The sequence below is a fragment of the Diplodia corticola genome (assembly GCF_001883845.1).
Source record: "Diplodia corticola strain CBS 112549 chromosome Unknown scaffold3, whole genome shotgun sequence".
NCBI classification, from domain to species: Eukaryota; Fungi; Ascomycota; class Dothideomycetes; order Botryosphaeriales; family Botryosphaeriaceae; genus Diplodia; species Diplodia corticola.
This window is the reverse complement of record NW_017971482.1, coordinates 813,588-837,903: the sequence shown is the minus strand read 5'-3', so window position 1 is coordinate 837,903 and position 24,316 is coordinate 813,588. Positions and strand designations below refer to the sequence as shown.

Below are 24,316 nucleotides of genomic sequence, written 5' to 3'. Positions count from 1 at the left end.
ATATCATATTCTGCCTCGTAAGGTCTGGGTGAGTGGCATGCCCGTCGTTACGCCGCTAGATTCGGGGAAAAAGTTGGAAGTAGATGGTCATTGTATTATCGAATCCTAAGTCAACTATGAACAGTCATTCTTCGACGTTCCTCCAAGGAATCCCACAAACGCTTTACAACATTGAGCTCTACGCTGCCGTAGGGAAAATAGTCAATTTCCTTAATCAACCCAAAACCCTGAAGTACCATGCCCTCTAATATCTTCCTGATACCTCCATCGGGGTTACGAAGTGGCCTGTCATCGAATGTTTCCCGTTAGCTTCAGGTGCGCCGCCACAGTGGGTGACGAAAGAAACTGACCTACGGCAATCCTTTGTGTGGGCAGTTGAAGCAAATATGCTGACGGTTAAAACGACCTTCTTCATAAGTAGCCGATACAGGTATCCGGATATAGATGCGAGTATTCAAACAATACACATGCATCCGGATGTAGGGTTCCGCTTCCCATGTAGATGGGTCAACTTCTTTCTCAACCCACTGTGCCGTTGGCATGGCCGATATCCACAACTGGATCCGACTCTTTCGTCTTTTCATCCAACACAACATCTTGCTTCTTCAATTCTTTTTTGTATTCCTGCGCGGTGGACGCTGATTTTTCTTCAATGTCGACCTCCGGCGCGGGACAGACTTCTCTGACTCCTTCATCCGTGTCGTCTCCTCATCGCCTCCCTCCTTCTTTCCTACACGTTCCCTCCCATTTTGACCACCAGCTTCTCCCGCCTCCTCGACCATCACACCCCAAGCATGCAACACCCTCTCCTCGACCTCTCTCCTCGCTGCCCCAGCATCCCCCCTCAACCTCAACTCTTCCTCCTCCCTCCTCCCCTGCAAAATCCTCGCCCTCCTCATGAAGCCATCCCACCCTTCCCCCTCATCCCCCCTTCTCCACCGCCTAACCTCCTCCTGCAACCCCTTCGCGCAGAACCCCACCGGCCCCACCACGGCACTCACATTCTTCAACACCACGCCGCCCATGCCCAAACCCACGCCCTTCACCGCGCCCGCCAGCCGTTCCCGCCGCCACCCCTGCACCGGCTGCTTCCACAACCCCGTCCAGCCATCCAGCATGCCAAACGCGAACTCTCTCCGTGCCGCGCGCACGCCCGAGTGCCACCCCGTGATGCCGCCGCCGGCGGTGGCGGGGCCCGGCCGTACCGTGTCGTCGCCATACAGCCGTGGCGCGTTGTGGAAGCCCTGAGCCAGTGCGAGGGCGAGGTCAACGGGCGCGCGGGCGAGCGCGGAGGCGGATTGGTGGAGGCCGTGGAGGGCAGTGCGGCGGAGTTCGGTGGGGAGGGAGTCGTTGGTGTGGTGGAGATGCTCGTCGGTGGTGGAGGTGGTATTGCTGTCCGTCACCCCGATGGCGTTGTCGCCTAGGAGGAAGTCTCGATACGGCAGTTCCTGAGCGGCTTCTTCCTGGATCTGCCTTTCTCTTTCCTGCCGCGCCAGCTGCCGGTGTCGGCTGTGCTTCTTCACGCTCTTCACGGCCTTCGCCGGCACCGACCCCACCCCCTGAGCAGCCTCCACCACCGTCCCCGCCACAGCGCTGCCGACCCCCGAGATGGGCTCGCCCGGTCCGTCGAAGTCGTTCCAGTCATATGTCCGTGCCAACTGCAAATCGGCCCACTTCAGCCTCCCCCGCTGCGTCAGCATCTCGGCCGCCAGAGCGCTCAGCTTCACCACCTCGCCGCCCTCCTTCCGCTTCCCACACTTCTTCTTTTTCTTCTTCTTCTTCTTCTTGTCCTTCAGCTGCCACGCCGCAACCCTCTCTTCCAACAGACTGCACCGCATCGACGGCCCGCCGCCACCCTCACCCTCCACCACTCCCTCCCCTTCTCCCGCCGCCTGACCCCCTCGCACGCGACAACGACGACGACGCCGACCCAGCGGCAACCCCCCCTGAAACAACCCCACCGCATTCTCCGCGCCATCCCCCTCCCGCGCGATCTTCTCCGCCAAGCATTCCGCATTCCGCCGCCGCCTCCCCCCCCCCTCGTCGTCCCCCACGCACTGCCGTATCGCCGCGGCGAGCCGCTCCGCCGTCAGCCGCCGGCGCGGCACGCACACGCCGGCGTCGTCGTTGGCGTCGTCGTCGTCGTCGTCGTCGTTGGCGGCGCCACCACCCCCGGCACCGGCGACCATGGCGCCCCAGAAGGGCTGGTCGCCGAAGAAGGGCACGATGGCGGTGGGGCGGCCGCACTTGAGGCCGATGGCCGTGGTGCCGGCGCCGCCGTGGTGCACGACGGCGGCGACGCGCGGGAAGAGCCAGTCGTGCGGCGTGTCGTCGAGGAGGAAGACGGTGTCGGGGATGGGGAGGGTGGAGGAGGAGGGGTTGCTGGAACCGCTGCTGCTGCTGCTGCTGCTGTTGCCGCCTATGCCGCCCCAGCCTTTGCTGACGAGGGCGCGCACGCCGGCGAGGGAGACGGCGTGGAGGATCATGGCGGTGAAGGCGTCCGGGTCGTCGACGACGATGGAGCCGAAGCCGATGTAGACGGGCGGCGGGCCGGCGGCGAGGAACCGGACGAGGGCGGGCGGCGGCGTGAAGGTGGAGGCGAGGTCGAGGAAGGTGAAGCCGGCGATGGTGATCTCGGGGCCCCAGTCTGGAGGCTTGGGGACGAGGGAGGGAGACCACTGCCGCGGTTGTTCGTCAGCTTTTTTTTTTTAACTTGTGACGCTGACGAGGAAGGTTGTGAGGCTCACGAGATATGTGTAGGGCACTTTCAGTCGGTACAGCTGGCCAGGAGCCCACAACGTGTTGACTGGCTCTAGACCCAGGGTTTTGACTCTGAATTTGTTGACCAGGTCGCCGAGACCCTGCCAGGTCATCATCTCAACGAGTGGGTAGCTCATGAAGTTGGTATAACTCTCGTCGATGTCGGTCTGCTTTACGTTCGCCAGTGGATGCGGGAACTGAGTCGTTGGAGTGTATGGAAACGTGAACATCATGTGCAAGGGAACCCCCAACCGTTCTGCGATGTGAACGTGGGCGAAACTGGGGGGGTTGGCGATGATCGCATCCGCGAGGAAGGGGTTTTTGTCTGCCACTAGCCATCTGTCAGTCATTCTTTAAAAGCAAGCCACAAAACCTCATAAGCTCTTCGTTCGCGAAAGCGCTGACAACAATTCAACTTACTCATTCCCACGTTTTCTCTATCATTTTCGTCGTCCGTTGCATTGATGCAAGCCCTCCACATGCCATTGAACATGTCGTACATCGACTTTCGTCTCCTTCCAATCTCCCCAGTCTTCACTGTCTCGACCGAGGGAATCAACCCCGGATTCTTCACCATGAACGCCATCAGCTCAGACGGATCGCCGCCGACGGAGAAGAATTCGAGGCCGGAGTCCTTTTCAACAAAGTCTTTGAAAGCCGGGTGCGTGGCAATGCGAACGCGATGGCCATATTCGGTCTTCAGAATTTTGCCGATTTTCAAAAAGGGCTGAACGTCCCCCCGGGAGCCGATTACGATGATGACGATGTTCAGTCTCGGGATGTTGCTCGGAAGGGCTTCGGTAGGTCTTCTGCCATCGAGAGGCGGTTTCTCCTGCTGCCCCTGTTCTGTGGTCAGGTCTCGCGCATCACCTTCGCCTTCTTCGCCCCCTTGTCCTTTCGTGAGGCCTAAATGATGCCGGATACCGGATCCGAGCGCCTTCGCCAGCCATCCGCTGTTGGCAATTTCGTTGACCGATATCTTCAGGCGTCCGTCCAGCCTCGACACTTTTCCTTTGGTCTTGAAGTACTGGTTCCCCACCGAGAAACGCGAGTAGCGTCTTTCGGATGCCCTTGTCTCATCCTCACAGTGGTTTTCGCGCTCATGACATTTTATCTTTTCCAAGCTCTTTCTGGTGCCGCGGCGCTGAAGTCTTTTCCCGGATGCTTGGTCGGGGGGTTGCTGCTGCGAAACAAGTTCATCGTCTTCATCGTCGGAAGAAGAGGTAATTGACGTAGAATCGCTCTCGGACGGCGAGTAGTCGTCGAAGTCGTAGAAGAATGGATGGTTGGCCGCTACATGCGGAGAAGACGGCGAAGAGAAAGGCATCCCGCACGTCGCAGCTCTCTTCCCGGCCAGTGGGATCCCAAAGGTAGTACGTTGCAGGATTTCGGAGGTTGAGCGTGTGACTGATTTACACTGACACGCAGGGTCTGTCGTGGCCTGCAAAGGCGGTCGCGCAGTGCGTCCGGGAATAGATGAGAAGGCGTTGAGTGTGACAAGAAAGAGCGGACTATCCGGCGCTGGGACATGAAGACAGAGGAAGAAGAGGGGAGAGGATCGGGGCGGGGGCATTCATGATCGAAGAAGAACAGACATTATCAAGATTTCTGCAATGCCGGGGTGGGATAAGCTCTGGCATCCCGGTTGTTTCAGGTGGGATGGCGGATGGGAAATGAAAAGACGCTGCCCATCGGCGATGACAGGGCTGCTGATTTGCAACGTGATTGCCTGCACGCAGCAGATCTTCAGAGGAGTTTGTTGACGGCATAGTGGCGGAAGCAGGGACTGAGGCTGCAGCTCCTACTATGAATAGATTAACGCGGTGTTTTCTTCCAAGACGGCGACGCAGAGACGCGAAGCTGGGCGGCTGTGCAAAGAAGGCACAGCGCGATTGGATCGCCACAGACCATGCAGCGAAACAGCAGGCATCGCGGCCGTCTGGGAGAAGTGATGGCGACCTTGGTTTGGGGACTTAGTGGCTGGGCTGTTCTGGGGAGCTTGTGTTCAGTTGCCGTTGGCAGCCGCACCTGCGCTAATGCGCGATGACGCCTGAGAGCCCAGGTACGCCCCTCTTGTTTCAGCCTAGCCAAGGCACTCTCACGAGACAGTCGAGAATAACAGCTTTCCGGGGACATTGGCTTCACTGGCGGCCTAGGTACTTCCTATCAGTATGCTGTACACTTTGAACCATTGCTATCGCGGTCTATCTCTCGGGGACATGGCTCATCTGCTCATTCACCCTCCAAACACGGCCTTGAGGATATCCTTCGCCCAGCCAACCCAGCCCCTGGCGGCCTCGATGTAGCTGAATATGGCGACCCACCGCCGAGTCCACGCCTCGACCAGCTCGAAGTCGTCGGCGTAGCATTCCCAGATACCCGTCTCCGGGCCGTCGGCGCCCTCTGCATCCTCGCCAACGGCTGGGATCAAGACGCCGTTCTCATCTCTCATCGACTTGGCAGGCGGACCGATGCTGAGTGCACGCCCGCAGATGGTTGCGTCGGCCGTAAGTCTCGTAGCGGCCTCAATGACGTGGCCGACCTGGCCCAAGCCGGTGCCAGCAAGAAGCACGCGGGCGGAACGGATGAGGATGGGCGTCTCGACGAAATAGGGGCAGATCATATTGATGCGCACGCCGTGGGCGAAGGTGGTCGAGCGCAGAGAGCGAAAGAGGCCGAGCACGCCGTGCTTTGCCGCACCGTACTGTGGCTGGGCGGCAATGGGCGCCAGCGAGGCCATGGAGCCGACGAGCAAGAGGTGGCGGTCACGCGTAATGCTTTGAGGATCGCGGTCCGGCGACGAGGGCACGGAGCCGGGGTTCCGCGGCAGGTAGAACATGGCCAGGTGCACCGTGTAGAGCACGCCGTACAAGTTCACGTCGGTGACGGCGAGGTCTGGACGCTGCGGCTCGTCGGTGGGGAGGGCGTGGAGATTTGCGAGGTCATCTTTCTTTGCTATGCCTGCATTGGCTACGACGACGTCGATTCCGCCGTGAGGGGAGAGCTTGAGGGCCTCCTTGAAGAAGGCGACTTGGGAGTCCCACTCTGAGAGGATGTGAGTGCCAGTAGCAGGAACCCGTCTGGACGGAGATATCAACTACCCGCATCGATCGAGGGCAACGTCGTTGGCAGCCCGCTGTGACGATGCCCGGGACTTACCAGTGACATTGCAGCGCACGAAATGGATGTTCGGAGAGCCGAGCTCCTCGCGCAGCCCCTTGACCAAGTCCTCGCCCTTCTGGACGTTGATGTCGCCAACCACGACGGACGCCCCAGCAGCAGCCCATCTCGCAGCAAACCCGGCGCCGAAGCCGCCAACGCCGCCGGTGATCAGGATATGTCTGCCCTTGACCCACGCATCGCTGCACGGCTTGGTGATGTCGACCGGCGGCGACTGCCTGATGCGCTGCTGGGTTGGGTTCAATGCGGCAGCCATTGTTCGACGCCAACGAGACAACACGGACCGGAAGCGGAGCGGAAGGGGACGGAGGTGACACGGAGGAGCTGGACGAGCGCAGGGCAGCCTGTTCCTGTCGTGGTCTAAGCTCTGTTGGCGTCGCCGATCGCGGGAGCCGCCAGACCCCGCAACACTCAAAAAAGTAGGCTCAGAATTTATTCCCTCCTGTTTCCCTTTCCCTTTACGCCCCCTCCTGACCGTAGCCCACAATGCCCGCCGCACCGCCCGCCGCCATCGCCACCACCGGCGCCCCCGCCCGCGTCGTGTGCACGCTCTTCTACAAAGCCACCACCCCGCGCTCGCCGCAGCCGCACCCAGATGCCGCCCACCACATCCCCAGCGACACGCTCTCTCGCGCCTCCCTCGACTCGCTCGCCGGCGGCGTCGTGCCCACCAACGACCTGAGCCAGTACCCGCTCGAACCCCCGACCCCCGGCCCCAATCCGCTCGACAACCTGTTCGGCGCCTACATCTCGCAGAGCTGCCTCACCGACTTCCTCCGCACCCTCGACATCGTGCTGCCGGGCTTCCAGGACAAGACAGCCGTGCGCCGCGTGCTCGACTCGGAGCTGTGGCCGCGCGTCGTTGAGATCTCGGTCGCGCTGCCCCCGGCCTTCGCCGACGACGTGGCCGCGACGCTCAAGTCGCTGCGGCAGGACGAGACCATCTCGCGCTTCGAGCGCGAGTGGAACGTCGAGGCCATCTGGCAGCGCGTCGGCGCCTTCCGCACGCACAAGCGCCTGGCCGTCTTCGACATGGACTCGACGCTGATCCAGCAGGAGGTCATCGACGAGGTCGCCCGCCACATCGGCGTCGAGGCCCAGGTCTCGGCCATCACCGCCGCCGCCATGAACGGCGAGCTCGACTTCGAGCAGTCGCTGCGCCGCCGCTGCGCCCTGCTGAAGGGAGTGCCCGTCGACGTCTGGGACAACATCCGCAAGCTCATCACCCCGACCCCCGGCGCGCCCGAGCTGGTCAGGGCGCTGAAGAGGCTGGGCTACAAGACGGCGGTGCTGAGCGGTGGCTTCACCCCCGTGACGGGCTGGTTCGCCCAGCAGCTGGGCTTGGACTACGCGTTTGCGAACCACCTGGTCGTCAGCGCAGACGGCAAGACGCTGACCGGCGAGCTGGAGGGCGACATCGTGCACGCCGAGAAGAAGAGGCAGCACGTGCGGGAGATCGCCGAGAAGGAGGGCATCCTGCTCGAGCAGGTCCTGGTCGTCGGCGACGGCGCGAACGACCTGCCCATGATGGGCGTCGCAGGCCTGGGCGTCGCTTTCAACGCCAAGGCCAGGGTCCAGATGGAGGCGCCCGCCCGTCTGAACTCCGAGAGCTTGCTCAACGTGCTGTACCTTCTGGGCTTTTCGAGGGCGGAGCAGGAGGAGCTGCTGCGGTAGGCGGCCGGATCGAAAATGTGGGTGGTTATGTTTCTATTCCCTGCAGTGATGCTTGATGAGCGCATCGCGCCATGTCTTTTATGGACTAACTCCATAGGAACCTGCCTTTTGTAGGGCGATGATGAATCTTTGTTTCGAGTTCGAATTCCGATTCAACAGAAAAGTGTTTTGATACCACAACTATCACAAGCCCGACTAACGAGAGTTGAGCATTGTCTATCACGTCCTATCAGGATAATTTGCCTTCAACAGGGCTGTCCAAAGGAGAGGCTGAAGTAAAGAGCAGTCCATGATATGAGGATCATGAATATAGGAATAGATGTATCTCTCTTCATGGCTACGACGAACTGGCATGATCATAACGAATGCGATCTGGACACGATGCAAAGGCCACTGTATTCCCCTGCTACTACGTTACTTCTACGTAACAGTATATACCAAGACTTGACATTCAAATCGACTTGTCCTTTTCGACCATATCAAGCTCACCTTCTCATTCTCCATGCAACTCTGAGAAGGGGCCGTCCACACACTTCAGGTCGTTGTTATCCTATGCCCGCATCGTCATACGCCTTGACTTGGCCACTCACCAACCTCGAGCGCCTTGCTGCAGTGCACGCAGCAGAATTCACGATCAGTTTCAAAGCTGGCCAAGCCAACGTGCACCTTTTTGTGACAATTGAGACAAACGTAAGGTTGGCGCTTCACTTGCGCGCGAAAGTACCGTCTGGGCTGGATGGCGGAGAGTTATGGTCGATATCCTCGTTTGACGACATGCTGGTGGTGTGTATGTGTGTGTGTTGTGAGGAAGAGAAATCACGGTAGAGAGAGGGAAGGACGGTGCTTATATGCATGCGGCTGCCTGTTTTGCTTAAGGTGCAAACGGCGGATGCGGTGGGCATCAGTTGAACGGCGAGTTTCGTTTGCCTTCATTACCAAAGCATCTAATGTTGGTATTCTAATCAGGCATCATGCTTGTTGAGACATTTCTCAGGACGTTTCGATTGAAATGACTATATTTCTGTGCTGTTTTGATCAGCGCCGCTGCTACAGCTCTGGCCAGACACCCTCAAGTCTGGGGCATCTCGGTATCTTACTCCACCATCGCAGACGGCATGGGCGCAGCCTAATCCTTCTCCGACTGTGCGATGGACTCTTCCTCTTCAGCCATTTTGAAAAGACAACGATCAACAAGAATGGCGTTAAGATTTGACCACGGTGGCAAAGGTGATTTCCCTCTAGTCCTGGTGTTTGTGATGCGACCTTTTGGTAATCATCTTCTCGAGGAGCTCCGATTGATTCTCTGCTCGACCGGCGTTGTTGTTTTACTTTGTTCGCATCGCTCGCGACTATGCGTCGGCCCATACGCTGATAGCAATCAAGCTTCCTGCGTTGCTGGACGATTGTCAACCCCAATTCCGAGAACTCAGGAAGACTTCCGGTATACTGTTGCGGTGGTATCGTGGCTTGTTCTTGGACATAAAAGGCCTTGTGGAAAACGTACCTTTGAGGTCGTGACGGGTTCCTCCCACGTCACCGTTACCACAACCTGAGACACGAGACCCTATGATCCGTGTGGCATTCCAATATGGACGGTGATCAGAGAGAAGTTTTCCATGATTAGACGGCCTTCTCGACGTGGCAGTCTGATCAAACGACATCTGCTAAGACGAGCTTGTGATGTCCTGAGTGCTCTGAAAACCGGCGTTCATGGACCACTTCTTCCGCCTGTCAACCGGAAAACCCTCCGCCGAACAAACTCCTTCCCTTACCTGCATAACAGGCCGCAAAACTCGGACCTTCGCAAGACTGCTCGCCAAATTAGAACACTCTACGTACGTGGGTAGTCAGAGAACACGTGTGGATGTGTCATGCAATCCTTCAGGCCTACATCTACATCCGGGCAGTTGCTTCAAATGCCCATGAAGCTGTCATAGGTCCATAAGATAGCAGTAGCTAAGAGAAGGGGATTACAAACGAGGATCGAACTCAGCACGTCCATATTGCGTGCTCGTTGCTCGTTTCCCCTTGGAACCTTTCCAGATAGGTGTTACGACAGGTGGCATGACGCTTTGTGTATGCTGCCAAGTTCATGGCGTCATAGACGCGTTCTAGACGCGTGTTGGAACTGGGTGGACGCCTTACCAGCGGGAAAGGTGGCGAATCTGGTCACTCATAGACAAAAGTGGTTGATGCCGTGCTTCTATCATGATAGGCAACATGTGGCTGCAGTATGCCCACCTGGGTCCGACCGCTCAAGACGGGAATGGGGACTATGTGATACGATGCTTGATCCCCTGCTCGGAATGCAGGGATGTGGCTATCTTGTCTGATCGCCGAAAATTGAACGGGAACCGGCAAACTCGAAGGCGAAATCCTGCTTTGCGTAATGCAGATATCTTAAGTAGCCTAAAGTCGGAATGCCTAGATACTCGGCAATCGAGAAGTTGCCCCCCAGTAGGCATCCTGCGTCCCGCCAAGTGTACTGCACCTATCGCATGAGTAGTTGAAGCAACCACATATCCGGACGTAGTGCGATTAAGCTTATCAGTATATCATTTGGGACAGCTGTAGCTCGGTTCCTTTTGTTGTGACACGTCTGTTTCCCGCCTGTGGCCTGACCATGGTCAGAGGTGTATGACTATGAGGACTTTGTATGCTGTCCGCGTGGAAATTGGGCGGACAATTATTTTCGCGTTATATGGATGACTATCCATTTGCAATCAAGGCAAACGCACATTTCGAGGATAAAATACCATCTTGAGGGAATAGCAGTCAGATATCACATGGTGAACCACAACGCCGGAAAGTATTTCCTGCATGGCAGAAAGGTTCTGCGAACTCGGGTCGGAGTTTGAGGTGGCGGCCTATGACGAACGACGCCAGCGGCCCTCCACGTGGCGATCATCAGTCCCTGCTGCTGATGCAAGTTCTGGTTGATGTTGATCGACCCGGGAAAAATCCGTCAGATACAGCGGTGAGAAAGAAGGCCACTTTCAGGGACGTATCAATCGGTCGTACGGGTTCTGAGTGGCGGCTGCAACTCATGACACGTAAGTCTTTAGAAACGAACACTTGGTATGACCGTCCTCTTCAACACTGGTAATGGTCTCGTACGATCCGCTGATCTTTCTATTTGCCTGATTGCCTCCTCTTTCGATGCCAACGTCCCTGCAAAAGGCGAGTTCGGGCCATTTCCAGAAAAAAGGTGATCCGACAATCCGCGAGAATCCTGGAGCGAGCGAGCTGCCAATCACAGGCGATGCTGTCCAACCTGGTGCAGGAGATTCACGCACATATCAGCACTTAACTGTTTGAAACCCCGCACGGCGGTACCTTCTCTCGTGAGGCATCACCGCCGAGCTTGCTGGTGCAGGTAACGGAGGACGGGACGCTCCTCCCGAATGCAACCATGAGAGGCGCTTGCCGGCCAATTGGCGCAGGTTGTGATAGGCTAGACACAGAAAAGTGGATGCCTTGAGGACACTGGGTTAGAGGTTGGCCATGGCTCTCCTGCATGTTTGTAGCTCCTGGGCCAATGGCGAGGTCGGGGCCAAGCTTCCATGGCGTTGGAGCAGCAATTCACTACAGGGGGCATGGTTTCAACCGGGATTGAGCGCCGTTGGAGCTTTCCGGCGGTGGAGTGCAGCTCACGTGTGGCGTTTGAGGCGTGGATAGGACGGTCCGTGGAGCTGGATCAAACATGCACGCGCGGGTGGTCGGGTGGGCGCCGTGCGGGACCATCCTAGGGTCGTGCAGCATGCAAAAGGAAGTCTACTTGATCCGCCTCTTAAGTCGCCGACTTCACCCCAGGACGCGCTCCCTGGCCAAACCCGTCCCAAGCAGCATGATGGCTGCGGTAGAAGCCGCCGTGCCGCCGTGCCGCCGTCGAGACCGGGAGCGCGTGCTTACACGGACTCGAGGCGAGCGGGAGGGCAAGGGCCTCGCAGCGAGAGAGGGATGCTCGGGTTTCAACGTCGTGTCCGGCCACGGGATTACGTTTTTCGGCGCGGGCAAGGCTTGGGTTGTCACTGGTTGACCGGGAATAGAGCCTTGATGCTGGTTCGGCGTCTGCAGGCGCAAATGCTCTGGCCCTCTCGTGGGGGTAGCAATCAAGGGATGCCATGCGCTCAGGGGTGTGGCACCGCTCCCGGCGGGTGGAGCGCGCCGTTGAAGAAGCGGGAGAGCGGCAGCTCTAACGCACCATGTCCGGAAGAGCCACACTCCAGGCCTGGGGAGCAGACGCAGGGCGCGGGCGCGGAAGCGGGAGACAGAGGCGATGTGGGTCACACGCAGCATCGAGGCATCTATCTAAGGCAGTCAGCTACATGCTCACGGCGATATACAGGCCTTCTTACCGCAAACGAAGCGTCGTGCCGCGCCGCCTCACGGATCCAGGCCCGCCTCGCACACCGAAATGCACGCTGCGGTGCGCCGGAGGCCCTGGCTTCGTACTTGGCGCGCCATAGAGAGATGTGCGCCGGAGACGGGCGACGAAGCTGGGCTTGTGGGGCGTGCGAACCCCGGATGACGCTGCAAGACGGGCGGAAATTGGAAAACCAAGGAGTCTGACGCGTGCAGCCGGTCGCAGCGACCGTTTTGCGCCGGTTTGCGAGGGCGTTAGAGTGAGAATATGGGGCGGAGCGTTGGTGAAGGACGTATAGGAGGTCTCTGATCTCGAGGTCCTAGAGCGAGGGTCTGGAGATCGGGATTTTGTGAGGCTTAAAGAAGCGCGACGGCGGCGACAGGGGTCCGCCGCATCCCTGGCAATCGAGCGCTGCGCTGCTGGGCCCCGGCAAATCAGGCCAATCAACGCCCATCGGCCTCTGGAGACCTCCGCGCGCCGTCGGCCAGACCTATGGAATTATGATGCGAGCCAGCATACCTAGGTACCTACGCCGCGAGGCGTGAGCCAGCAATGACGCAGCGCACGCGAAGATCAGGTACAGCAGGAGCGAGCGTTGACGCCAGACCCTTAGTTGTAGGACGGCGTCTGCGCTCGTCTGCGCGGCGTCGGGGACTGCTGCTGCTGCTGCGGCTGCGCGCAACCACCGGACGTCGATGAGAAGGGCCCCGGCGCGGCCGGACATGCGTCCTTCTCAGCAGCAGCAGCGCGGGCGGCGTGGGGCGCGCGACTGGCAGACTGGCAGACAGGCACGCCCCACGCGGACGGGGACGCTGTCGTTTGCACGGTCGCACGTGTCGGGGGCATCGCAGGATCGGCACTGGGCAGCCAACGCGGGCACGGCAGCCCTGTCTCGCTTCACGCTGCACACCGCGACACCTCTTCAGCTGCATGCAGGTCTGTCGCGCAGGCTCAAGCCGGCTGCGCACCGTCCCGGCTGCTGCGATGCCCACGGCCGCCCTCGCGCATGTGCGTGGTTACGCGAGACCCTGGCGGCCGAAGTAGCTGCTGATGGTGCGGCATCCTAGCTTGTCTCTTGCCATTTTGTCCCGATGACGCTCCATCTGCGCCTTCCCCCGCTGAAATATAGTCCCGCCAACGCCCAACGCTCTCTCAGCGACAACGCCTCTTGCAGTCCTCTCTTCCTCACCGCCTGCCCGCAGCTAGTCTCCTGCTAGCCTCAGCCTGCCAGCCTCAGCCTGCTAGCCTCAGCCTGCTCGCTCACAGCTGCCCGTTTCTGATCACCATCGCCCACGCGCCTCTTCCGCCGCCCAAGCCCGCTCCACGCCTCTGCCGCGCTGACACGGCCCACGCCGCTCCAACAAGCTCCGCACTATTCTCATTGACCTTATCCACGCCTGTGCCGCCCCATTGCGTGCTGTGGCCTGCCTCCCGGACCTCCCATTTATCTCGCCTCCCGCCAGCATTGTGCCGAGCCCGCCCTCCCACTTCACTCCGCCTCGCAGCCTGAGAAGCGCACGTCGTTCCGGTCACGCTCCGAATCACCCAGACCTTCCGGGTCCGCTGGCTGCTATTAGGCATTGCCCCATTGATTCGGAGAGAGTGACTGTCTTCCGCCCGCCAGACCGCGCCACCAATCAGCATTTGCCATTTTGGACCACCGCAACGAGCATCCGCACTCATGGAGACCACCTTCATCACCATTCATGGTGAGCGCTGCCCCCCCTCGGCGCCAGATTTGGACTCGAAGCTGACCCTCCCGCCTCACAGACCTCACCCGCGAGGCCCGCGTTCTGTACTCCTCTGACTCCATCGTCGATATTCTCGGACACACTCCCGATGAGGTTGTCGGCAAATCCTGCTGGGACTTTTTCCACCCGGAAGAGATTCCCTTTGCGAAGGACTTCCACAGCCGTGGCGTGAAGCTTGACAAGGCTGCCGTCTTGGCTTATTGCCAGATCAGGAACCGCGATGGTGCCTGGGTCGGTTGCGAGTGCTGTTTCTCCGTCGTCTACGATGTGATGGTGTGCTGCACCAGTGTCTATCGCCGAGGCATGACCAGCCAGAGTGCGAAACCCTTCCCCCCGCACTGCTCAATCTCTACTGACACCCACGCCCAGAGCGCGCGGTCGAGGCACCAATTGTCCGCAAGCTGTTCTCGTCCTCGCCGAAGGACCCGAGGTACCACATGCTGTCGCATCTGTCGGCCAAGTTCAATCTTGGTCCTAAGCAGCAAACTCACGAACCGCGTGCCGCTCTTTTCCTCAATCGCTTCACCCGCACTTTGACCGTCATGTATGCCACCAGTGGCATTGAGCAAGTCATCGGCATCCCCTCTGAGGAGATGAAAGGCAAGAGCTTCTACTACTGCATTCAGGAAAACTGCTTGCAGGATGCCGTCCGAGTGCTGGAAACCGCCAAGGGCAACGACTCCATCGCCTATCTCCGCTTCCATTTCCGCGATCCCCGTGTTCGCCCGAACCATGATGCGCTGGGCGCGTCGGACGATGACGGCACGGACGAAGCCATGACGGATGTCACCGAAGACGAGGACGAGGGTGGTGTTGACGTCGGAGAGGAAAACGTCGGAACTCCTCCAGCCCTCGTTACTGATACCTCCACGAGCACCTCGGGTGTGGACACCGACAACCCAAGCACCTCTAACGATGAGGGACGCATCTCTTCGAACAACAGTAGTGCGCGTAGGTTGAACGAAGGTCCTCTGCCTCGGTCGTACAACTCATCTCAAGCACCAACTTCGCCATCCACCAATGGTCATGAAGATCTGATCGAACTTGAGGCTGTCGTCTCTTGCACTTCGGATGGCCTTGTTGTCTGCCTGCGTCGTGCTCGCCCTCTCATGCCACCCTCGGCACAGCCTCCTCGAGTCGACCAGCCCGCTTATGCTAACGGCATCTTTGCCGCCCCATGGGCTCCTGAGCCTGTTTTTCTACCTCCCCTGCCCAACGCGTATGCCAATGCCGCGCGGATGGGTCTGATGGGTCAACCGCAGCAGGCTGCAGCCGCAGGTGGTCCAGATGGGGTTTGGGGCCATGGCGGCCCCACAGCAAATGATTTCATGCAGAGCATCCGCGATGTTGCGGTTTTTGCCTGGGCCCTGACGGGTATCAACGGCAGTCTTACAGACTACTCTCGCGGGAAACCAATGGGCGAGTCTCAGCCACCGGATGGTTTCCCTATCTGGAGTCCTCATGGCAACGGCCATGGAGACCGCATCAGAGTCGATAGCGGAAGTAGCGGAAGCTCGATGAACGGTATTACCAGGGACCCATTTGGTGACCCAGGCCTTGATGGAAAGCGGTTTGGCGCTTAGTGTGGCGATCACATAGCGGATTGCAATGCGCTTGTACGAATGGGTTTTATATGCGGGAATATGTTTAAGCGCAAGCTGGAAAACTTATGAGCTGACGATTTTCCACTACCGGCAATAATCCAACCAGGATGGGCAGCTGAGAAAGGCTGTTTCAATCTTCAGCTTTTGTCGTGATCTTTTTTTTTTTTCCCTCCAAATTTCAGGCCTCGAAGCAACAGTGCTTCTTGCTTGCGTACAGCGAAAGGGGAAATGGGAGCAAATGTTTCTTTTAGGTACCTTCACATCTCCTAATTTTCCTCTTTCCACTACCCACAAATACCAGATTAGCCTAGCTACTCTTCTGACGGAGAAGACAATAGCTATCGCTTGTTTTTTGTTGCTTGACAGAAATACAGTTTTGCAATGTGATGTGACCAGGGTCTTACGAGCCGCTGAAGTGGTTCGAGTTACTTTTTTTGGACGATGCCTAACGATGGAGTTAGCTGGAGGCGGGAAGAGTCCGGCTGATGTCTGAGCAGGGAGGTCCCTGCCATGTCAAACGCGTTTCACATAGCGACGGTGGTGGCGTCAGCAGGTGGCTATTCAATAGACATTATTGTCAACTTAAGTCCGCTCTAGAAGTGCACTTGTCGAGCTTCACAGGAGAAGATGTTTGCTGCCATTTCGATCCTGATTCCTTATCATGGGAGAGGCCGAATTGGTATCGAGCATGTATTTCTTTTTTTTTTTGGAGCATGTCGACGAGGTTGAAAAAAAAAGTATGTAATAGCTTGACGTGTGGCTGGCTAGGCATGTGTGTCTTTGCCAACCAGGCTATCGGGATGGAAGGGCGGGAAGGAGGCGGCGGCGGCGGCGACGGGAAAGCAAGCGCTTACTTTTCGTGGTTTGCCCCTGCGTTGTTGCAGAAGCCAGCCATGCGGTCGGTCGTGTGATATCTTTTTTTGCCTCCGGGTCGTCGTCGGGTTCGTTCATTGGTTGAGTGGTTGGTTGGTTGGTTAAATGGTTAACCGGGTGCTGGCGCCCGACAGTTGGAGGCGAACATAAGCGACTCTAGTCGGCGGGCTCGGTCTCGTTACTGCGTCTGGTTGGAGAGAGAGAGGAGAGGGGAAAGTGCCTAGTGTGGATGTGGGGAAGGGCATTGCAAGGGTTCGTGAGGTCTGGTGATTGTCATTGGGGGCGGACGGAGGTCCGGAGATGTGTGGGGGATTTGCTGGGATTTTGTGGAGTGCTTCCTTTTTGTGGCGTTTTGATATATTGTTTACATCGAGTGATTGTTTTTGGACCTGTCTGAAAGATTCGATCGCTTTTCATCGGTGACACTTTCAATGACCGGGGAGGACATACTGTACAGCTGGTAGTCACGTATGTGCAGTATACCTGTAGCGTCAACCGCAGATCGGATCAAATTGACGCTCGCAATCAGCGCTTAGCTTGATTTGATAGCGGTCGCATACCCTGTTGAGGCAGTATTCTAAGCCCACACGAGTACCCACTCGACCGCATGTCTACTGTACATACATGTTGTGCAACAGCAGGTTGACTGCCACATTCTGATGTCCGCGCAGCGCCTGTGCAGCACACGACGGTGAAATGCAGTGCAGTGCAGAGTGCATCGAGCTTATGCGCAGATACTGTGCGTATGAATGCAGCAAGCTGAACAAGTAGAATTGGGAATGGCAAGTCGGTATGTAGATGGAGCGAAAACCACTTGCGTCATATGTACTGGCATTGATATCCGTAATGCTCTGAACTTGACGTGCGATCTAGGACAAGCACATTGCGATACGAGAGAGAGACGTCATCCCCTCTTACCAGGCTGATCCCACGCGACCATCCGGAGAAGCATATTTCCACGTGAAATCAACGACAATTCCCCGATTGGCCACCTCATATATGTGGGTGCTGCACCCCGCTGATCGTAGCTTCGTTCCATGTCCTGTTCAAGTCTCGCAGCTCCTTAGCGACATCTCTAAACACAGTCAATGCCATGCCCAAAGAAGTTGCCTATTGTAACTTGATTATCCAGAGACATTCTGATAAGCAAATTGCGTAGATGGCGCTTTTTTGCTCCGCGGCTGGCAGGGCGGCCCCCATGCGTGCCGTCTCCCGCATCCTTACTCGCTGATCCCGAGCGTTCTGGCCAGAGCGATTGTCGCCCGAGGTGCTGATCATTGGCGACTGCCCAACTCTTGCTTTCCTTTTTCTTCTGCGGTTGGGCATTACTCAGCCGTTGCCTCGTTTTGTTCCTGGTCGCCTTGTCGCATTGATTCAGTCGTCAACGTCACCCCTCTCCCCGATTACATTCGAAAGGTTCTTTGTAGAAGACGCACAATCGATACCTGAAGGAGAACCCGTCCAGTCGGCTGCCGCGCCGGTGACGGCTGGCCTTCGCGGGGAACTTGGATTGTACGTCGTTATACGAACCAACATTGCCGTCCGCTCTACTGCATTATGAGCTGATTCGATTGGTACTGTACATTGACATGGCATAGCCTCAACAACTCGGTCTTGTTGCAATGCTCCGGCGAGTCAACCATCCGCTGGCTCCGTGACGATCCTCGAGAAGGTCAATAGGCGGTCAAGGGCCGGAAAGATTTCCCACCGGAGTTTTTTCGCGGTAGGGTAAAGTACCACGTCTTTTGCATACCGTGTCGTGACGATTTTGGAGGGCCGGCGGCGTGCAAAAGAAGCAACGGGGACTCGGGAGCCGGCACGATGCTCCTCTACCAGGGGTTTCCTTGTCTCTTCTGCTTCTCTGTGCTTACTCAGGGCGAGCATGGAATGGCAAGTCTTATTCTAACTATTGCAAGTATGCGCATTGTGCAAGCTGAGACCCGACGGAAAAGGAGCCCCGTGTTGCCATGTCCTTGGTCGCACCGTTGTCGTGGTGTAGCACAAGCGAACCGACCGTTGCGGCCGTTGTCGGCGGTCGTGTCATGTAGTGCATAGTGAAGAGTTAGTACTCAAAAAACGGTCGGCAGCGTTTCATGGGCCAGAGAGAAGTGGTGCAATTGGAGAGCGGGGGTGGTGGGAGGATGGTAACTGGTGTCACACCGTGGCAGACTGGAGGGAACAGAGGAGGTGCCGCTGGCAGCGGGGAAGGAGGCAGGTCTGGTAACCCGAGATGACAGTTCGGACCATTGTTGCACGTACGTGCAGAGACAGCCGCTTCGGGCAAGCCGAGGCGCGTGGTATAGCGGGCCGGGACTGCAGTCTCAAGAGACGTACTGCGGAGAAGGGGGGAAGGATGAGAGGAAAGAAGGATTTGAGATTCGACTGGTCTTGAGGCAGGATGGTGGAGCAAGTCGATCTTCGACGGGCAGTAAGAGTAGAGGAGATGATTGGGAGAGTTGAAACAGGTACGGGACAAGATGCAGCCTCCATCCACTCCCGACACGCAACAACTCTCGAAACGAGGTATACCTTCCCGTGGGCGGTCTTGCAGTGAGCGGCGTGTGTGTACAACGTGCCACGAGAACGCAGTAAATCGACGATCGCCTCCAACCACACGTCGTACGAAGTACCCCGCCCGTTGGCGAATGAGAAGACTGTCTCGCGTCGAGATGCACTTTGCTGTGCACTGAGCTCATCGGCATGTGTCACCGTATTGGGTGCGAGTGTACGAGGCCGGCTCGCTTGACTAGTTGAAGCTTCTGCTCAGACATTTCCGTTGTTAATACTGTCGCACATCAACGTCCCGATGAGCGCTTCGAGCTGCAGTACTGGATGGACCGACCTCGTACAACAGTTTATCTTTCGGACGCCCGATGTCCAAATGAGGAGCTGAAATGTGCATATAAACGAAAGTGATTGATGCAAATTAGAAGAGATGTGTCCGGAGCAATGGCCCACATTGACGTCTGCTGCGATACGAAGAAGTTCATTTTGATTGGGAATGGCTTCAAAAATATGGCATACAACGAAGCAGAGAATCCCGCATCTTCTTGTTACCAAGGGCTGTTGATGAAGATCAGTCATCAAGGGGCTGCCAAATGGTGAAGAAGGGAGCCGAGTCCGAGGACCGGGTCGCCGGATTGGCATTCCACAGCGTACCAAGCAATTGGCAGGTTCAGCTCCGGCCGCCATTGCCGCTGACGCCTCCCGAGAAGCCGAGATCAATCGGCACCAACCGAGCATTGTCGAGGTGCGCGAGGGCGCTGCCTTGCTGTAGCGCGAGCTTCGGAGTTGACGAGACAAAGGAAAAAGAAAAGTGAAAAAAAGACAGCTCACATGCGTGTGTCGGCAGTGATCGCCTGCAACATCCCAAAGCGGAAGTGATGCCGACTCGATTCAGCTGGGATGGGGACTTGGTGGCGAACATCACAATGCCCCTTCATGCACCGGACTCAGGCCCAGTCCTCGGGATCATCTGCAAGCCTCCTTCGCACTTGACTGCTTTCTCTGCTTGCTTGACGCGGGTCCAGCCTGCTCATCTGCTTCGACTGCCAATCCGAACCTTCTCCCAGACCCCGCCGATCACTCCCATCGTCGGAATACGCAGACCATGCCGTGATCTCCCACAGCGACCGCCCATTCGCCACCGACGCTCCAGGCAATTTGTCTCGAGCAGAACGTCATCTTGGGGATTACGATACTCTTGTGCGGAGGAACGGGCGCGAATGGATCCGAAATGCTCCACAGCTTCTTGACTGCAGCCTTCTTGTCTGCGCTGTTGGAATTGCCGGACTGAACCGAGGACGAGCCTGTGCCCGTTGATGCGATTCCGCTGGATGCATTCGACGCAATGCTCTCTTCGCGCGAGATCAGGTTGCTTCGGCCCGCACCAACCCCCGACCCGTCGCGTTCTGTACGCTTACGTTTGTTAGGGACGCGGAACGTCATCTCAGTCTTGACAATGTCGTCGCTTCCTTCTTCCAGCCGCTGCAGATCCCACCACATGAATCTGCTTTTCTCGTTGCCCATGACTAGGATAGGATGCTTGTGCGGCATATGGAAGAGGCCGAAGCGATTGTAGAACAGTGGTGTCATGGGCGTGTCGAATGAGAGAAGTCGCTGGAAGCGTCTTCCGAACGCCGAGGCCGTACTGCCGTAGGCATCACTGCTCTCGTCTGGGTTGTTGATTCCGTGTGCTTCATTCTGGCCTGCAGTTGACAACGGCGGTGGAGGGCTGTTGCTATTGAAGCCATCGATCTTCCAGAGAAGGATCTGGTTTTCCTTTGCTGATCTCGAAAGTACAAGATCACCGTAAAAGAGCACGCTGCGTTGGATGAGTGTTTGTCTTCTTCTTCGTATTCTGGGGACTCACCAGTCTACCACATCAGAATGCACTTCAGTGGTGGAGAAGTGAGGGTAATGGATAATGTTGACTTTATCTGTGCCAGGTTCTGTGTCTGAAAGCTCTGGTAGGACCCACTGCAGATAAAAGTTAATCACGAGGTGGAGGGAGCTCAGGATTCTACTCACGATCTTGACTGAAGAATCCATGGCACCTGAGATTAGATACCTACCGGAAGAGTGGAACGACTACTGTGATTAGTGAAGAAACCATGAAGCGTAAGGGAGATGTCGTACGACTGAGAGAACTCTATCGCGGTGCCCTTCTGCTCCACTGCAAATCACTGGACAGGGCTGCTTGGAAGAATTGGGATGAAGATTCCAAATCCGGACGGAGTGGTCCTCGGAAGCCGAGGCCAAGATGTGTGGTGAGAGAGGAGAAACAGCGAGGTCATTGATGGCCTGATGCAGGTCAGTGGAGCTTGGTAAAACATTCCAATCTACTTACTGCGCCATGGCCAGCTAGGGACTGCGGTGCGGTCAGTGGTCATCCTTTCCCACCGGAGCGTCTGGAGCACGTACCCTGGTGAGCTTACCGGTGGTCACGTTCAGAACCCTGATGATGGATGACGGACTTCCGGCGACGCAAAGTAGAGGATTTCCGTCGATGTCTTGAGACCACACAAGGCTATTGAGCTCCAGATCCTGGGCGGTGTCAGCCATGGTGCTCTGGATGGAAGCATTAGTGATGTTTAATGTTACCTGATCCTCATCTCTGAACTCTCGAATAATTTCGACGGCGTTGTCCCTGTCGAGCGTCGGACGGCACACGAAGGTCTTGCGTGGTCAGATCGGGATTGAGTAACCAAAATGTGAGGCAATCCCACCTGCTGGCCGCCGGTAGCGGCAAAGATGGGATCTACGCCCGGCGGAGTGTAAGGGTAGAATTGAACGTCATAAAGCCGAGCAGTAAACTGAGCTGCACGGCGTCAGACATGGAGCGGCAACAGGGATGAAGTAGGTGCTCACCTCGATCATTACCGGTGCTTACTTTGCCCTTGATAATTTTGATTAGATGGAGCTCGGAAGTGCAAGCAACGGAAGGCGGGCGCATACATCGATGCGCAGGGTCGCCCTCAGGTTAGGAAGGTCGGCAGCCGACGGCATTGTGGAGGCGCTGGCTGAGGCTGGGGTGTTATCACGTCGCAGGTCTATTTGCTGGCGGGCGCTTGGCTCGTTGCGACCATGATGGCGCTAGTCTCGGCGACAATTTGCTATGGCGCGTGGCGTGTGTTGTTGGTTGGTGACTACGGTTGGCCGCCGTGTTTTGTCGAGCGCAAAGTTTAAGCGAGCCGCTGCCGGCTAAAGCTGCCCGATCGCCAAGCGCACTTTCCGTTTCTGCCCATCTCTCACTTCTACCCACCGCTCACTTCTCTCTTCACCTCTCACCCCTCCTCTCACCTCTCAAGTCTTCCCCCGACCCTTCTTTGTGACTGCTATGCCCTTGTCTTCGCTCCGATCGCCCTTACTGACTTGGCTTCGATGCCGTGCCATGCCAAGGCACAACAGTCATCCATTGAGATACCAATCATTTCGCTCCCTTCTTCTCAGCAAACTGCTGCTTGCTCACTGATCCTCTCGGCTTGCTGCAGTTCTCCCACCAATCCCCAAAGGTCAAATGTCGCACGCATCGCTCTTGATTGGAGTCTGCCCGAGGGTTACGCAAGTATATATCCGCTGATATGACCGACACAGGGTTCGTGTACGCCCCAGACCCTACATTCTTCAGCCTCCGATGGGGTCGGAATGGTGGCATTAGAGGGCTAGATATATACCAGTGGATTTCCCTACCGACAAGGTTGACCGCACAGCAAGGGTGCCAAAGCTCAAAGAAAGAAGATATGCCAATTGACCGAGTAGGACGGGAATGCTTGATGTTTACGCCGCGTTACACGACCGTGCAACCGCCTGGTCCCCTTGACATATGTACGGTGGCGCGTCTCTGCTCACCCGTGAGCTGGCATGACCCGATTTTCTCGCTCCTTTGGCAGCATCTCCTGCTGTCGTGTAGGCCAATATGGCCTTCTTCGATGCTTTCTTCGAGGCTTTTCACCCCAAGCAAGCTTACGCGCAATTGCCCATCAGCGAAGACTCCAATGAGCAGCCTGCGCCGACCGAGAAGCCGGCAGACCAGCAATCTGGCTACAGGCATCGTTTAATCTGTTGTCTTGCTGTTGCCTGTGTTTTCGTTCTTCTTTGCCTACCAGTCATCAGCTACACTAGACACATCGACGTCCACATCCTCAACACATGGGATTCCCGCGTTGAGGAAGACGATGCAGATCACAAAGCGTTTCCTCCCATCTTCGGCAGCAAGGAGGATGCGAGCAAGTTCTACTATCCCCCAATTGGCACCAGCTTCCATCCGCAGGTAGCGCCGTTCAACCACCCGCCGGCGGAAAGGCCGCGGACGCCTCTCTTTATCCCCTTTACTCGCAACAACAACATGCTGCGGCAAGCGGTGCTGGGCTGGATAGCAGCAGGCTGGCCGCGGTCGGACATCGTCATTGTGGACAACACGGGCACAATGGACGCGAACCCGCTAGGGCAGCTATCGCGCGAGAACCCCTTCTTCATCGACTACGACCTGTACCGCGCGCGCTACGGCGTTTCAATCATGCAAGCCTCAACACTTCTCAACTTCGCGCAGCTGCAGAACTTCCTGCTGCGCCTAGCCATTTCCGAGGGGTGGCCCTACTTCTTTTGGTCACATATGGACGTTGGAGTCATCTCTGACGAAGTCACCGTTCCGTACAAGTCGTTCTACGCCCGCGCCCTCGACGTCCTCGACGACGCCACGCTGCCCCATCCTAATTACCCAAACATCACTTGGTCCGCGTCCACGCGTGAGATGCGCAATACGACGGGCCCATGGGCGATCAAGTTCTTCGAATTCGACAATCTGTCCCTCATCAACGTTGGGGCGTGGCGCCGCATTGGCGCCTGGGACACGTTTGTCCCTTATTACAACACAGACTGCGATGCCTATGCCCGTATCCTTTTGCACGGCTACACCAAAGACTCAGTCCACGCGGGCCGCATCTTCGACGTCGCCGACCAAGCCGTCGCGGCCCGCGATGACCCGACTGGGGAGAGGCTGGAAGCCCTCTTTTCCCCCCGCGCAAGCCTCGCACTCAAAAACGCGAGCCAGGCCACTGCCCAGCTCGAGCAGTACCGCATCGAGCTCGCGGCAAAGGAGAACCCTAACATGACCACTACCTCTGAGTACCTCAACCTTCCCGAGCCCCGCCTGCTGGACGACCCAGACAACTCCCCCAATTCACCGCGCTACCAAGACCTCGTCCGCAACTTCCAGGAGCTGCAAGATCGGAAGTACGCTTCGGGGCGCAATACGTGGCAGGATGTGCAGAAGGGTGGAAAGGGCGAGCCATGGACCTACGATCCTCGCGGCTTCCAGAAGGCCTGGTGGGAGACGGCGGGCTACGGACGCGATCTCTACACGAAGAAGTGGGGGACGCTGGATTGCAACCTAGGCGGTGTGAAGTTGGGAGATGAGTGGAAGAGTGAGTATCCTCCCACTCCTCCACAGGAGGAGACGGTGGAGGAGGCTGTGGTCGGGAAGAGGGAAGAGGGAGGCAACAAGTCAACATTCAACAAGAGGTGGGTGCAGAGAGCGAGCAGTGGAGAGTGGTACTTGGGATGAGGGGGGGCAGGGATGGTGGTAGCTGTGAGGCCTTCCGAGTGTG

At 57.3% G+C, this 24,316-nt stretch overlaps 6 protein-coding genes across 6 annotated transcripts; 3 read left to right on the top strand and 3 right to left on the bottom strand.

Moving 5' to 3' along the window:
- Positions 1–605: 605 nt before the first annotated feature.
- Positions 606–4,087, bottom strand: BKCO1_3000273 (glycosyltransferase family 1 protein; the record flags this gene model as incomplete). The annotated part of the gene is made up of 3 exons (XM_020274178.1): positions 606–2,678; positions 2,748–3,091; positions 3,181–4,087. 3 exons carry the CDS (start codon positions 4,085–4,087, stop codon positions 606–608), a joined length of 3,324 nt encoding a protein of 1,107 aa, XP_020134605.1.
- Positions 4,088–4,996: 909 nt separating this feature from the next.
- On the bottom strand, positions 4,997–6,196 carry BKCO1_3000272 (short chain dehydrogenase; the record flags this gene model as incomplete). The annotated part of the gene is made up of 2 exons (XM_020274177.1): positions 4,997–5,805; positions 5,920–6,196. 2 exons carry the CDS (start codon positions 6,194–6,196, stop codon positions 4,997–4,999), a joined length of 1,086 nt encoding a protein of 361 aa, XP_020134606.1.
- Positions 6,197–6,426: 230 nt separating this feature from the next.
- BKCO1_3000271 (phosphoserine phosphatase) lies at positions 6,427–7,614 on the top strand (the record flags this gene model as incomplete). Its single annotated transcript, XM_020274176.1, has 1 exon — positions 6,427–7,614. One exon carries the CDS (start codon positions 6,427–6,429, stop codon positions 7,612–7,614), a length of 1,188 nt encoding a protein of 395 aa, XP_020134607.1.
- Positions 7,615–13,661: 6,047 nt separating this feature from the next.
- On the top strand, positions 13,662–15,314 carry BKCO1_3000270 (pas domain-containing protein; the record flags this gene model as incomplete). The annotated part of the gene is made up of 3 exons (XM_020274175.1): positions 13,662–13,689; positions 13,751–14,047; positions 14,101–15,314. 3 exons carry the CDS (start codon positions 13,662–13,664, stop codon positions 15,312–15,314), a joined length of 1,539 nt encoding a protein of 512 aa, XP_020134608.1.
- A 4,476-nt stretch (positions 15,315–19,790) lies between these two features.
- BKCO1_3000269 (wd40 repeat-like protein) lies at positions 19,791–21,716 on the bottom strand (the record flags this gene model as incomplete). Its single annotated transcript, XM_020274173.1, has 10 exons — positions 19,791–20,532; positions 20,581–20,687; positions 20,739–20,798; positions 20,847–21,011; positions 21,058–21,078; positions 21,132–21,254; positions 21,312–21,386; positions 21,437–21,528; positions 21,579–21,606; positions 21,666–21,716. 10 exons carry the CDS (start codon positions 21,714–21,716, stop codon positions 19,791–19,793), a joined length of 1,464 nt encoding a protein of 487 aa, XP_020134453.1.
- Positions 21,717–22,626: 910 nt separating this feature from the next.
- On the top strand, positions 22,627–24,273 carry BKCO1_3000268 (uncharacterized protein; the record flags this gene model as incomplete). The annotated part of the gene is made up of 1 exon (XM_020274172.1): positions 22,627–24,273. One exon carries the CDS (start codon positions 22,627–22,629, stop codon positions 24,271–24,273), a length of 1,647 nt encoding a protein of 548 aa, XP_020134452.1.
- Positions 24,274–24,316: the final 43 nt, after the last annotated feature.